Source organism: Mauremys reevesii, linkage group 9, assembly GCF_016161935.1.
Source record: "Mauremys reevesii isolate NIE-2019 linkage group 9, ASM1616193v1, whole genome shotgun sequence".
In the NCBI taxonomy this organism is placed as follows: Eukaryota; Metazoa; Chordata; order Testudines; family Geoemydidae; genus Mauremys; species Mauremys reevesii.
The window spans coordinates 421,847-436,609 of record NC_052631.1 but is presented as its reverse complement, the minus strand read 5'-3'; the positions used below and the strand labels follow the sequence as shown (position 1 = coordinate 436,609).

The window sequence follows — 14,763 nt, the reverse complement described above, 5'->3', positions numbered from 1 at the left end:
TCTATTTCTTTTTTGCAGGGCTTTGGAGCAGAGCCCAGAGCTGGAGCACGGCGCAGCTCCGGAGCAGTGTAGCTACAGGTTTTTGCCTGGAGCTGGAGTGGAGCAGGAGCACAACTCCAAAGCCCTGATTTATATAGAGGCAATATGATATTTTCTGTCTTAATATCTATCACTTTCTTAATGATTCCCAACATTCTGTTTGCTTTTTTGACTGCCGCTGCACATTGAGTGGATGTTTTTAGAGAACTATCCACAATGACTCCAAAATCTTTCTTGTGTGGTAACAAGCTGATTTAGAGCCCATCATTTTATATGTATAGTTGGGTTTATGTTTTCCAGTGTGCATTACTTTGCATTTATCAACATTGAATTTCATCAGCCATTTTGTTGCCCAGTCTTTGTACTGAAAGACAGTGTTTAACAATTAGTGCTACTTTTGGGACATGTTTTTGTCACTTTTTTGCTGCTTTTTAGGATCTGTACTAGAGGAGATATAAACAGGGCATAACCAGTAATGCACTAACTAATCTGTGATAAACCTTGTGTTCAGTCACTTTGTGTCTGTTACCGTCATACCCAAAGCATGTCATATTTTGAAATATAAAAGTAGAGTATGTAACCTTCACTACTTGCCAGTTAATCTGATCTTTGTGAAAATAGACCCCCTCTGTACTATATATATATATATATATATATATATATATATATATTTACACAATGTAAACTAAGGGTAGGGGTATTTTTAGGAATTTTAGTTCAGCTCTTTGCCCCTCTACTCATTTGGTTTCTGTGTCTCTGTGGTGCAAAGTAGCTGAAATGACAGTGAAACAGGCTGTTTGGGGATTTTCCTGGTGTGAGTAAAATTCTAAGGTGTTGTAGAGCTGTCATATATGGTTTTATGGTGCATCCCTTCTCAGGTCCCTCAGTGGGGTTGGGTGTTGAAAGCATGGAAAAAGGGCTCATTGTGTTCTGGCAATCCCCAATTGCTAGAATGGCACATTGGACCAGGGATGAACCAGCCCAGAGATTTGGGATTTAGGGGGCATATACAAGTATTAGTATTTTGTCTAAAATTTTACAGTGTATGTGTTCCTGGTTGCCTGATTTATTTTTTTGTTTACCATTTTTTCTTTTGAAATATTTGATAACATGGAAATCATAATGTTGAGTGCAAGAGTGAAAACATTAGCTGCAAATGTGTTAAATGGAAAAACCTCAAGGCCATCTTATTAAAACTCTGGTCCTAATTTTGAGATTTTGTTGTCTTGATATTTATATTTGTACAGAAGATGTACTGCTATTCTTGAACTAATACTGAGATGCCACAACATTTATGTAGTGAAAATTTATTAGTGTGTTGTTGGGTACTGTATACTTTTTAATATTGATTACATCGTATGTAACATTCTTTCCATTCTTGAGAGCATTTTAATTATCACAGTTTTTTTGTGTTGTCAGTGGACCAGCTGGTATAGCTGGAGACATGTTATTTCGATTAATTCACTTTCTGCTTGATGAACCATCTGGAGTGTTGTCTCCGTAGGTCTGTCAAGAAGCTGAATTCTTTGTTGAATTGGTTATGTTGAAGTTGAAATTTAAGGGTATTTGTTTTAACCACTTCAGTTGTTTTTGGCTATCTGTGCAGATTGTTGTTGTCCTTTGTTTTAATGTGGTTCCCCATTAAAACAGTGGTTCTCAAACTTTTGTACTGGTGACCCCTTTCATATAGCAAGCCTCTTGAGTGTGATCTCCTCTTCAAAATTAAAAGCACATTTTTATATATTTAACACCATTTGCTGGAGGCAAAGCAGGGTTTGGAGTGGAGGCTGACAGCTCACGACCCCCCATATAATAGCCTTGTGATCCCCTGAGGGGTCTCGACCCCCAGTTTGAGAACCCCTGCATTAAAATAAGTCATTGAAAAAAAATTCTTCATCCCTGGAGGAGAGGGGCTTAGTGATGTATGTATCAGGTTTGAAATACTCTCCGGAAGGTGTGAATTCTGATGGGTTTGACCTAGATCTTTGCTGTTGAAGAAACCGAATAGATAAGTTGAATGCCCTTAAATTTATTGTGCATGTATCCTGTACAGGAACTTTAGAATATTAGTTATACTTTGAGCAGGTATTCTGGAAACCTCATACTACCTTTTTGTGTTTGCCTTACTGATTTACTATCAAATGTATTCAGTTTATAAACTTAACAAAAATCTAACTGCCAGCCCTCTGAACTCAATTTGGGATTTCGGAGTCAAGATGAGTTATTTTCTTCTCATACATCATCACTACCAACAGTAAAAGTTCTGTGGGACAAATGATGGCGTCAGTGACATCGGAGATTGAATTTGAGCAAAATTCTCTGCTAGTTTAAATTGATACAAGTCCATTCAAGTCAAATGAGCTGCACCAATTATCACGAGCAAAAAATTTGTCCTTTAGTGTTCAGTGGATTGACACAGGTGTCATTGAAGGCCTAATCCAGTTTGCAGAACCTTTTATTATATGATGCATCAGAAGGAAAGGAATTAACTTGACTATGAAATACCTGTCAACCTTCAAACCTGTCAGTATATGGACACAGACAAGCACAAAGTGTATGGTAGATGCCCAAAATATGGAACACCTGGGTCTCTTGCACATCATGCCATAATTGAGAATTATGATGATTAACTATAAACCCTGAATGTTTTCTGAGTTTGTGTGCCCCTCACTAGGTCACTATCTCTTTTGGCTACCTACCTTTTGTTCCCTTCCCCCAATCACTGTTTCCATGTAATTTGTTCTGTTCTGTCCTGTCCCCTCCCTGACTGAGTCTTATAAACAGTGAAAGTTCAGAAGCATATACCTGGGACAGCTCAGCTTTCAGACCAGGTGGGAGCAGCTTGGTGTGAATGGAGGAGGCAGTAGCTTCTTTGGGCTGCGGCAGAACTCCTCTTGGACAGATGGATGTGATGGGTGGCTCCGTGTGACTGAGAGTTGTCTTCAACCCAGGAGAGCTGTAAGAGGGTTGGATTGGGGCAGCAGCCTCACCCTTCTCCTTCTGCTCTGACTTATGGGGCTTTTGCCTCCAATATGTTTTTTTGGGAGGGAAGGTGAGTGGGACAGATGGTGTTGGTTTTGTCTGCTGAGGTCTCCGTTCCAGCTGCAGAGGGTCTCAACTCCTGCCTGCATACCTGCTGGGCCAGTATCTATGGGCATGGCCTGTGTATGATGAAGTCAACATATACACATGGTGTGTGCCATTCCTCATAGATTCCGAGACCTGATGGAACCATTGCGATAATCTGGCCTGACCTCTTATATAACACAAGCCATAACATTTCCCCAAAATAATTTCTCTGTGTCTCTCTCTGTCAGTTGCTCCCTAAACTTGACAATAATGATTCTTTTAGAATTGCTTTTCAGAATTAAACCAAACTTGACCCATCTGCTTTGGGTAGATATTAACCATCTCATAGCTGTGCTTGTGAGGATAAAGTGAGCCTGGTGTCATTGGCCAAAATTCCCTCTTTATTGTTGCGTGGTGTTGTGTACTAAGTACAGCTGTGTATTCATGTCTGAATATCATTGAGATCATAGTAGAATTTTCAGAAGCCTTCACAATCCCTTGCCAACTTCAAGCACGCAGAAGGTGACCTTCCAGTGGTCTACTACAAGCCATACAACCATCTCCTCGCTGGTCATCTGGTCATCCCTCACTATGATGATCCTCCACCATTCCTTCCATAACTTTTTCAAGATTATTTCCATCTTTACAGCTAATGTGCCCAAAGTACATCAGTTTGCGTCTGTTGATCTCTGACCTCAGGGTCTGCTTCTTTCCAATATTATTTCCAGGGTGAATAAAAATCAATGACTTAAAAAATCGGATTTTTTAAATTTAAATCTGATTTTTTGTATAAAATATTTTTTGAGGAAAAACCTATTTAAAGATAATTTTAATTAAGATACATTATAGCTCAAAGATATCTCATCATGGAATAGGGATTATAAATTCTAATTCTATAGTATGAGACAATATATTCATTTAATGTTTAAGAAAAGTTTTGTAAATGAGTTCTAATAGTTCATGGATTAGGGACCCAATTTTATGGGGTCCCAGGAGCTTCTGTATAGATTATTTGGGTTAATCTTTCTGTCTACCCAGTGGGGCTCAGTCTAGAACAGGGGCCTCAAACACGCGGCCTGCAGGGCTCTTCTGTGCGGCCCGCCAAGCTCCCGCCGCCCCTCTGCCTACCTCCAGGCCAGGGGTGGGCAAACTACAGTGATTGCCCCCCGTGGCGCCATGAGCCCCACGCCGCTCCCTTAAGTGGCTGGCAGCACGTCCCTTTGGGCCGGAGGGGATGGGGGAGAAGGCAGAGGGCTCCTGCATTGCCTTGCTTCAAGGTAACCCCACCCCCACCCCCGCAGCTCCCATTGACCGGGAACAGGGAACTGCGGCCAATGGGAGCTTCGTGGGAGGTACCTGGAGGAGCAGCAGCGGAGCCCTGTGCCCACCCCCACTCCCACAGGGACCATGGTTCCGGCTGCTTCCTGGAGCGGAGCGGCGCAGGGCCAGGAGCCTGCCCTGGCCCCGATGCGTGCCGCTGCCACCCTGGAGCTACTCTAGGTAAGCAGCGCCGGGCCAGAGCTTGCACCCCACACCCCTCCTGCACCCCAACTCTGTTCCCTGAGCCCCCTGCCGCACCCCACACTCCTCCTGCACTCCCTGTCCTGAGCCACCTGTTGCACCCTGCACCCCAACCCCCTGCCGCATCCCTCACCCTTCTTGCACCCCATACACCAACTCCCTGTCCTGAACCCCCTTCTGCACCCTGCACACCTCCTGCACCTCAACTCCCTGCCCTGAGCCCCTGCCACACCTGCACCCCCCCTACCCCCCCTGGTGACAGGGAAGGGGCAGCATTTGGGTGGGGACTTTGGGGAAGGGGGTGGAAAGGGGCAGGGAAGGAGTGGGAAGAGGCAGGGCTGGGGCGGGGCCTCATGGAAAGGGTGGAGTGGAGGCGGGGCCGGGGGCAGTGAGGGTGAGGGTGTCAGTGATGTGGCCCTTGGGCCAATGCACTAGACCTCATGTGGCCCTTGTGGGCATTTGAGTTTGAGACCCCTGGTCTAGAAGATATCATCAGAGATGCTTAGTTTTGCAGTTCTCAATCTGTGGATTTATGTCTCCAGGGATAACATGTTTGTTAACAGCAAAAATGTTTTTAAATAAATAAATATATAGAAGTGCGAAATAGCAGACCTCAACCCTATTGTCCCTCTGCAAATTTGTATACACAGAGTCAATCCCTTACCTCTCTCTAAAAGTGCAAAGTTTCAAAAAGTTCATGAATAGAAAATTGTTGAGAGTGGAATAGATCTGGATAAGGAGAAGAAGTCTGAAGATAAATGTGAGAAGGGAGGGACAGGGAGTAGAAATGAAAGTGAAACTGTTTGAGCAGCATATTCAAGAAGTCTTGAGGTCTTTCTGAGTGTAGCCTTCATTGATTTGAGATCTACCACACCATTCTCTCACTAGAAGGGAAAACCTATAATGGCAGCAGATCGTAAGAGAGACCTAGTTTGGGAATATTTTAATTAAGTTCCTCTACCTGTGGGTAAGACAGGCATGTGTACAAAATGCAAATGATGCAACAAAGAAATGCAAGCCCTGGTTGCTTGAATGAAACAACATGATGAGAAGTGTTCCTTCTCAGGAGGAAGCTGCGCTGAAGATGATGAAAGGAACATGTGTAAACATGCAGGATCTTCAGGTTGGTAAACTTTATTTCATACTTCTTTCTTAAGGACTGCCTGTCTTCCTTCTGGGCTATTCTTGAATTCTCATGTTTGAGCAAAAAATATAGTTGTTACTCTATGGTACTATCATTTTAGATGCAGTTGTGATAAAAAAATAAATAGCTGAAATAGGCAGAACTTGCTTTTACAATTTCACCTTTAAATTAGTACTGTCAGTGAATGGAATGAGTAATACTAAATCAGCAGTATGGTAATAATAATGAAATAACTGCATTGACTTATTTTGTTTAGGAGAATCCATACTCAACATACAAGATTCTGCAGCGTATCCATCTTCAAGATCACCATCATTTTTTATAGTTTCTAAGTTATCTGCCAGTGATAGTGTGGCTATGTGACATACATGGTTTAACAGCACGATTAATCGTGATTAATTTTTTTAATCGCTTGACGGCCTGTATATAAAATAAAAAATAAACCATTGTGTGGTCCGACGGTGACATCTCAGAATATGTGGTTTTGAGCATAATTGTTTGCATTTGATTCCAAAGCTCACTGGAGTTGGCTCTCCTATTGCACCTGTACCAATACTTCAAATTCATTCTTATCAGAAGTTACATAATTGTTGATTCTGGTCAAGTCCACACACAATAGTTGTCTGTTGAACTTCTGCTCTCCCACTCTAGATGTGGCTTTATGGCAGTGGAGAACAAGTGATTAGCTTATATGTGTGCACAAGAGAAGGAATGATTTGGGATCTTTCAGGATGAAAAGTGCTATAAATGTAACATAAGTGACCTCAATTGTGATTTGCAGTATTTTAAAAATGGGACTTACTTGTATCCCTAAGAGTACTTGTACAAAATAATAAATACTGAAAGTGAGTAGGAGTTTCAAAACGCATTAGTATTGAATTAGGAACTACATTTTACATCTCTAATGCACTGAGATAGGGAGTTAGTTTTCATATAGGCTATACCTGTACCTATAATCCTGGACTATCGAGATGCCAAAGGAGCACTCAAGGACAATAAGGCCATTATGGAGAAATTAAATTAATTCTTTGCTTCGGTCTTCATGGCTGAGTATGTGAGGGAGATTTCAACACCTGACCCATTCTTTTTAGGTGACAAATCTGAGGGACTATCTCAGATTGAGGTGTCATTAGGGGAGGTTTTGGAATTAATTGATAAACTTAACAGTAACAAGTCACAGGGACCAGATGGCATTCACCCAAGAGTTTTGAAAGAACTCAAATGTGAAGTTGCAGAACTACTAACTATGGTTTGTAACCTGGCCTTTAAATCGGCTTCTGTACCCAGTGACTGGAAGATAGCTAATGTAACGCCAATATTTAAAAAAGGCTCTAGAGGTGATCCCAGCAATTACAGACCAGTAAGTCTAACATCAGTACCGGGCAAACTATTTGAAACAATAGTAAAGAATAAAATTGTCAGACACATAGAAGAACATAAATTGTTGGGCAAAAGTCAACATGGTTTCTGTAAAGGGAAATCGTGTCTTACTAATCTATTAGAGTTCTTTGAAGGGGTCAACAAACATGTGGACAAGGGGATCCATTGGACACAGTGTACTTAAATTTCCAGAAAGCCTTTGACAAGGTCCCTCACCAAAGGCTCTTAAATAAATTAAGTTGTCATGGGATAAAAGGGAAGATCCTTTCGTGGATTGAGAACTGTTTAAAAGACAGGGAACAAAGGATAGGAATAAATGGTAAATTCTCAGAATGGAGAGGGGTAACAAGTAGTGTCCACCAAGGGTCAGTCCTAGGACCAATCCTATTCAACTTATTCATAAATGATCTGGAGAAAGGGGTAAAAAGTGAGGTGGCAAAGTTTGTAGATACTAAACTGCTTAAGATAGTTAAGACCAAAGCAGACTGTGAAGAACTTCAAAAAGATCTCACAAATCTAAGTGATTGGGCAACAAAATGGCAAATGAAATTTAATGTGGATAAATTTAAAGAAGAAATTGGAAGAAATAACCCCAACTATACATACAATATGAAAAAAAGCAAACATGATTCTGGGATGCATTAACAGGTGTGTTGTGAGCAAGACACAAGAAGTCATTCTTCCGCTCTACTCTGCTCTGGTTAGGCCTCAACTGGAATATTGTGTCCAGTTCTGGGCACCGCATTTCAAGAAAGATGTGGAGAAATTGGAGAGGGTACAGAGAAGAGCAACAAGAATGATTAAAGGTCTAGAGAACATGACCTATGAAGGAAGGCTGAAAGAATTGGGTTTGTTTAGTTTGGAAAAGAGAAGACTGAGAGGGGACATGATAGCAGTTTTCAGATATCTAAAAGGGTGTCATAAGGAGGAGGGAGAAAACTTGTTCATCTTAGCCTCTAAGGATAGAACAAGAAGCAATGGGCTTAAACTGCAGCAAGGGAGGTTTAGGTTGGACATTAGGAAAAAGTTCCTAACTGTCAGGGTGGTTAAACCCTGGAATAAACTGCCTAGGGAGGTTGTGGAATCTCCATTTGTGGAGATATTTAAGAGTAGGTTAGATAAATGTCTATCAGGGGTGGTCTAGAGAGTATTTGGTCCTGCAGAGTGCAGGGGACTGGACTCGATGACCTCTTGAGGTCCCTTCCAGCCCTAGAATTATGAATCTTTAATGGGGGCGAATTTAGCTACAATGAATCAGGAAAAAGATCTTGGGGTCATCGTGGATAGTTTTCTGAAGACATCCACGCAGTGTGCAGTGGCAGTCAAAAAGGCAAACAGGATGTTAGGAATAATTAAAAAGGGGATAGAAAAGAAGACGGAGAGTATCTTATTGTCCTTGTATAAATCCACGGTACGCTCACATCTTGAATACTGTGTAGAGATGTGGTCTCCTCAATTATAAAAAGATATACTGGCATTAGAAAAGGTTCAGAGAAGGACAACTAAAATGATTAGGGGTTTGGAACGGGTCTCATATGAGGAGAGATTAAAGAGGCTATGATTTTTCAGCTTGGAAAAGAGGAGACTAATGGGGGATATGATAGAGGTATAGAAAATCATGAGTGATGTGGAAAAAGTAAATAAGGAAAAGTTATTTACTTGTTCCCATAATATAAGAACTAGGGGCCACCAAATGCAATTAATGGGCAGCAGGTTTAAAACACATAAAAGGAAGTTCTTCACACAACGCACAGTCAACTTGTGGAACTCCTTAGCTGGGGAGGTTGTGAAGGCTAGGAATATAACAGCTTTTAAAAGAACTGGATAAATTCATGGAGGTTAAGTCTGTTAATGGATATTAGCCAGGATGGGTAAGGAAGGGTGTCCCTAACCTCTGTCTGTCAGAGGGTGGAGATGGATGGCAGGAGGGAGATCACTTGATCATTGCCTGTTGGGTTCACTCCCTCTGGGGCACCTGGCATTGGCCATTGTTGGTAGAGTGGATACTGGGCTTGATGGACCTTTGATCTGACCCAGTATGGCCATTCTTATTTTCTTATGGTGTGAGGTTTTTATTTCCTCTCTCTGTGGTAGTCTGAAACAGTGTTTTCAAATAACTTTTAATTGTCTGACTGCATATTATTTTCAGGTACTTCAAGTTTTTAGCTTCAAGTGGATTACCATGTGTAATGGCTTTTCAAAAATATAATTCTAATACGAGTATGGTAGATTTTTAAGAAACTAAAATGGCTATTATTTGGATACTTACAATTTATTTGAAAAGCGTTTAGTCATGTTTTAATTGGAAATTGACTTTATTTATAGTAGATACAACATTTAATGCTTCTTTTGCTTATAAGGAACTTAGAAAGTTTAATTTTTCACATTAGTTTAACATGATGGACAGAAGAAACATTAGTCCTTACTAAGCTTTCATTGTAATCGGGTAAAACAGATACACACATACTGTTGTAAGTGTGTTAAGTTTGGCAAACTGAAAATGATGATTTGTTTGAAGTGCTTCTATGGACACATGACTAAGTCGTATTAGACAAATGTACTTAGTTGCTGATTCCAGATATGGTATCATCTGGCAAATCAATGGATAGGCTGCTTAAAGGGCATAAAGAATTGGCTAAATGATAAACAGAGGATGGGGAAATGCTTAGATTATCTCCCCCCCGCCCCCCAAGATATATCTGCTGTGGGGATTCTAGTCATTGGTGATCAGTCACTGACGTAGTCACACTAGTGCAAATCCCTAATATAGAAGAAATAACGAGGAGTCTTTGTGGTACCTTTAGAAGCTAACAAATTTATGTAGAAGAGTTATCTTATAGTAGAGGTTTGTGTAGTTGCGGCTGCACCAGTGGTTGGCCACTGGTGGCTGAAATCAGGGAAAATCCCTAGTGGTTTATATAAGAGATCTCTCTGCTGGATTTGGAAATGGACTGGAAACAAGTAAAAATTTGACTTTGGGAGTAATATTTAATGTTTCTGGAAAGAGGCTAGAGAAGCTGCCACATTTTAGAGTTTTGGATGAAAAGAATAAATGCATGTAATAGTATTATTACCTTTTGTAATAAAGTAAAAACATGTATCCGACGAAGTGGGTATTCACCCACGAAATCTCATGCTCCAAAACGTCTGTTAGTCTATAAGGTGCCACAGGACTCTTTGCTGCTTTTACAAAGTAAAAAAAGGCAATACTGATTTTTTATGCAGAAATTGCATTAACAAGACTAGAAAATTAGGAAAATGACAATTTTCTGTGACACAAAAGAAACTCAAAAGCACGGTGATAAGTAGGCTTTTTGGGGAATTAGAGATCAGGAAACTGGAAATAACATTTTTATATTTAAGCCACTGGTTAGCATCTTGGCCAGGTAAGTAGTGAGAAAGTTGTTACCATTTAGCAGCTTTGTGGGGAAATAAATTGGTGGTTTTTCCATTTTCTAAAACCCACTATTACACGTAGGGCTAAAAGGCATCCTTATTAGGAGCTTTGATAGAGAAGCCAAGGCTAAAGTGGGCAACTGAGTTGTAGTCATTCCATGGCAGGGCTGAGATATTTCAATAGGGCATTAAAGAAGCTTGCACAGTGCTGTGCCAGTCTGTGACTATATAGGATTTATTTGTTCAGCTTTCCTTAGTGCTTCATTTGCCTGAAAGATTTGAAAACAAAAGTATACTTATTTCTTGCTGACTTAGAAAAAGTCTGGGAGATACAGTTTACAATTTAGCAATATTATTTAGTATCATAAAAGTCTGTGGTGCAAGTGGGTAATTGAAAGACAGATTTCATGAGCTGAAAAGTTTATCATCTAAAATAAATGATTAAAACCTGGGAGGAAGGGAGGACAAGAATTATGGTAACAAGGTAATATGTTTGCTTTGGTCTGTAAGTATTATTGAGGGCCTAGAATATTTTTTTGTAGTGTATGTATGAATTTGTTTCTCCGCTGGGAAGTCTAAAGTTTGTAATCTTCATGGAAAAATGTATTTCGAGAAAATGAAGGCTAGAATAGTTACCCTTCCAGTATTTTTTAATCTAAAAATGTTTAACATTAAATGGACACTATGAATTTGAAATCTACTGACTTCTAAAAAAAAAGAATTAAAAGTAGTTTACTATCCCAATTTCTGAATCCCCTGTTGATTTTTGTGTTATGATCATTTTCGTACATTAAAAATATTTTTCAATCCTTTTTTGTTGTGTGAAAGATTTCATAAATAAAGGGGAAACTGACTATGCCAGGGAGATAGTGAAACTTACTTATATGCATATTGCTGTCAAATACACAAAACAAAGTGATCTTGGTTATAGAAATTTTAGAGGTTGCATGTAACAGTAGTAGTATAAAATATTTAGACATAATGTTTAAGTTGATGGTATTCCTTTAAATTTATTGTACTTTGATCTCTGAATAGTGGAATTGGCACCAGAGCTCGCCTACTCTCATGTACCCCAGTAATTTTCCTAAGAATTCTTTACTATATGTAAACATCTATATAGGGCAAATATTTAAAATGGAAATTTTTGTATATTCTACAGAAATATCGGTGTCAGGATGAAGATACACCTGCACAAGAGCATACCAGTGAGGTGACTGTTCCAGAGTTGGTTCATGTATCAGAGAAGAACCTATCACAGATTGAAAATATACATGGATTTGTTTCCCACTCTCACATTTCTCCAGTAAAGGTAGGGATTTTTTTTTAATGTAAACTATTTTTAATAGGTGTTTGAGACAATGAATTATTGCTTTAACAAACTTATGGTATTTTGGAAAATAGGTCTTGTTTGACAAACCTGATTTTTTAAGAGAGATTACAGATTTAGTTGACAAAGGTAAAAGTAATATACTTAGACTTTTGTAAGGTGTTCGACTGAGGCCTGGTCTACACTAGGCATTTTAAATCGGTTTTAGGAGCGTAAAACCGATTTAACGCCAAAACCGTCCACACTAGGAGGCACCTTATATCGATTTTAATGGCTCTTTAAACCGGTTTCTGTACTCCTCCCTAACGAGAGGAGTAACGCTAGTATCGGTATTAACATATCGGATTAGGGTTAGTGTGGACGCTGATCGACGGTATTGGCCTCCGGGAGCTATCCCACAGTGCACCAGTGACCGCTCTGGACCGCAATCTGAACTCGGATGCAGTGGTCAGGTAAACAGGAAAAGCCCCGCGAACTTTTGAATATTTCCTGTTTGCCCAGCGTGGAGCTCCGATCAGCACGGGTGGCGATGCAGTCCGAAATCAAAATAAAAAAAGAGCTCCCGCATGGACCATGCGGATGTGATCGCTGTAAGGGCAGGCAAATCCGTTCTATCAGCGCTCCGTTACAGAAGATGAAATTCAGAATCCTTTTTTAAAAATCTCCAGACAGACGCCATAGCAGGGACTCAGCGCACTGCAGCGTGACAAGCGTAACGGAAAGCCAAAGAATCAAATGGACGCTCATGGACTGGAGGACTGAAGCTATCCCACAGTTCCTGCAGCCTCCGAAAATTATTTGCATTCTTGGCTGAGCTCCAAATGCTTCTAGGGTCAAACACAGTGTCCGCGGGTCAGGGCATAGCTTGGCAATCTACTCACCCACCCACCCCCAGAAGCGAAAGGTAAAACAATCCTCTGACTCTTTTACATGTCACCCTATCTTTACTGAATGCTGCAGATAGACGCGATAGTGCAGCACTCAACACCAACATCCTTGCTCCCCCCCCCCCGCCATGGGCGGCTGATGGTACAATACGATGGAAATCCATCCTCATCATCAGCCTCAGCTGATGGTACAAAAGGACTGTTAACCGTCCTCGTCATCAGCCTATTGGCCCTAATTTTTTCTGGTGGATGGATGGTGCAATATGGCTGGTAACCATCCTCATCATAGCAACAGGGGGCTGAGCTCCATCAGCCCCCACCCTTCATGTGTAAAGAAAAGATTCAGTTGCCCCTGGACTAGCAGTGGGATGCTGGGCTTCTCTCCTACACACTGCTTAATGTCCTGTCTGGACTATCATAGCAGCTGGAGGCTGCCTTCCACTCATTTCTCACTAACAAGTCAGTGTGTCTTATTCCTGCATTCTTTATTAATTCATCACACAAGTGGGGGGACAATGCTACGGTAGCCAAGAAAGGCTGGGGGAAGAACGGAATCAACAGGTGGGGTTGTTACAGGAGCACCCCCTGTGAATAGCATACAGATAATAATTTCTGCAGGCTCTGACACAGAGCAGCTGTGCTCTCTGGTTCTATGATACGGTGGTTCTCTAGCACACTTGCCTATATTAGGCAGCACTGATTCTATTTTTAGAAACCAAAAAGGAGGGATTGACTCAGGGAGTCATTCCCAATTTTAGCTTTTGCGCCCCTGGCTGATCGGCCAGGGGCACTTATGACAGTAGCTAATGGTACAAAACGATGGAAGGTGCAATATGGCTAGTAACCAATCTTGGCTTTTGCGCCCCTGGCTGATTGGCCAGGGGCACTAGCAGCAAATGGTACAAAAGGACTGGTAGCCATGATCATCCTCAGTTCCAATTTATGGAAGGGTTTGGATGGTGCAATATGGCTAGTAACCATCTCTGCTGTCATGCAAAAGCAAAAGCATGCTTCTGTGTAGCGCTGCTGAATCGCCTCTGTGAGCGGCATCTAGTACACATACGGTGAGAGTAACAAACGGCAAAACAAGCTCCATGATTGCCATGCTATGGCATCTGCCAGGGCAATCCAGGGGAAAAAGGCGCGAAATGCTTGTCTGCTGTTGCTTTCCCAGCGGAAGGAGTGACTGACGACATTTACCCAGAACCACCCGCGACAATGATTTTTGCCCCATCAGGCACTGAGATCTCAACCTGGAAGTTCCAAGGGGCGGGGGAGGCTGCGGGAACTATGGGATAGCTAGGGAATAGCTACCCACAGTGCAACGCTCCAGAAATCGACGCTAGCCACGGACCATGGACGCACACCACCGATTTAATGTGCTTAGTATGGCCGTGCTCCACCCGATTTTATAAATTCTGTTTTACAAAACCGGTTTATGCAAATTCGGAATAATCCCGTAGTGTAGACGTACCCTTAGTAACATAACATGCTGAGTGAAAAAAATATTAAAAAACAAAACAGTATCAGTAAACACATGTTAATAGGATCAAGAACTGGCTAACTGACAAATCTCAAAAAGCAGTTGTCATTGGAAAATCATCACTGAATGGGGGTGTTTCTAGTGAGTTTCCCTAGGAATCAGTTCTAGGCCTGATGCTGTTCAATGTTTTTATCAATGTTGTGCAGGTAAATACAAAATCATTGCTCCTAAAAATTTGTGGATTGTGCAAAGATTGGCAGCCTGGTTAATAATGCTGAGGAGAGGGCAGTAGCACAGAATGATCTGGTTCACTTGGTAAGCAGGGCCCTTTCAAACAAAATGGCATTTTAATATAACCAAATGCAAAATTGTATATGTAGGAACAGAGAATGCAGGTTGTACCTACAGAATGGGGGACTAGCACAGAAACTAGTGGCTTGAAAAGGATTTAGACGTCATAATGGACAGAAAACTGAAAATGAGCTGCCATCGTGGTGCTGTGGCAAAAAGGACTGTT

At 41.2% G+C, this 14,763-nt stretch overlaps 1 protein-coding gene across 14 annotated transcripts in view; it reads left to right on the top strand.

The window, feature by feature from the left end:
• DLG1 (discs large MAGUK scaffold protein 1) overlaps positions 1-14,763 on the top strand; it is a 344,209-nt gene that overhangs the window by 94,658 nt on the left and 234,788 nt on the right. For all 14 annotated transcript variants that reach the window (XM_039489073.1, XM_039489067.1, XM_039489063.1 and 11 more), the window contains exon 4: positions 11,709-11,858. In XM_039489073.1, the coding sequence (XP_039345007.1) occupies positions 11,709-11,858 (150 nt within the window). The remainder of the gene's footprint in view (positions 1-11,708; positions 11,859-14,763) is intronic.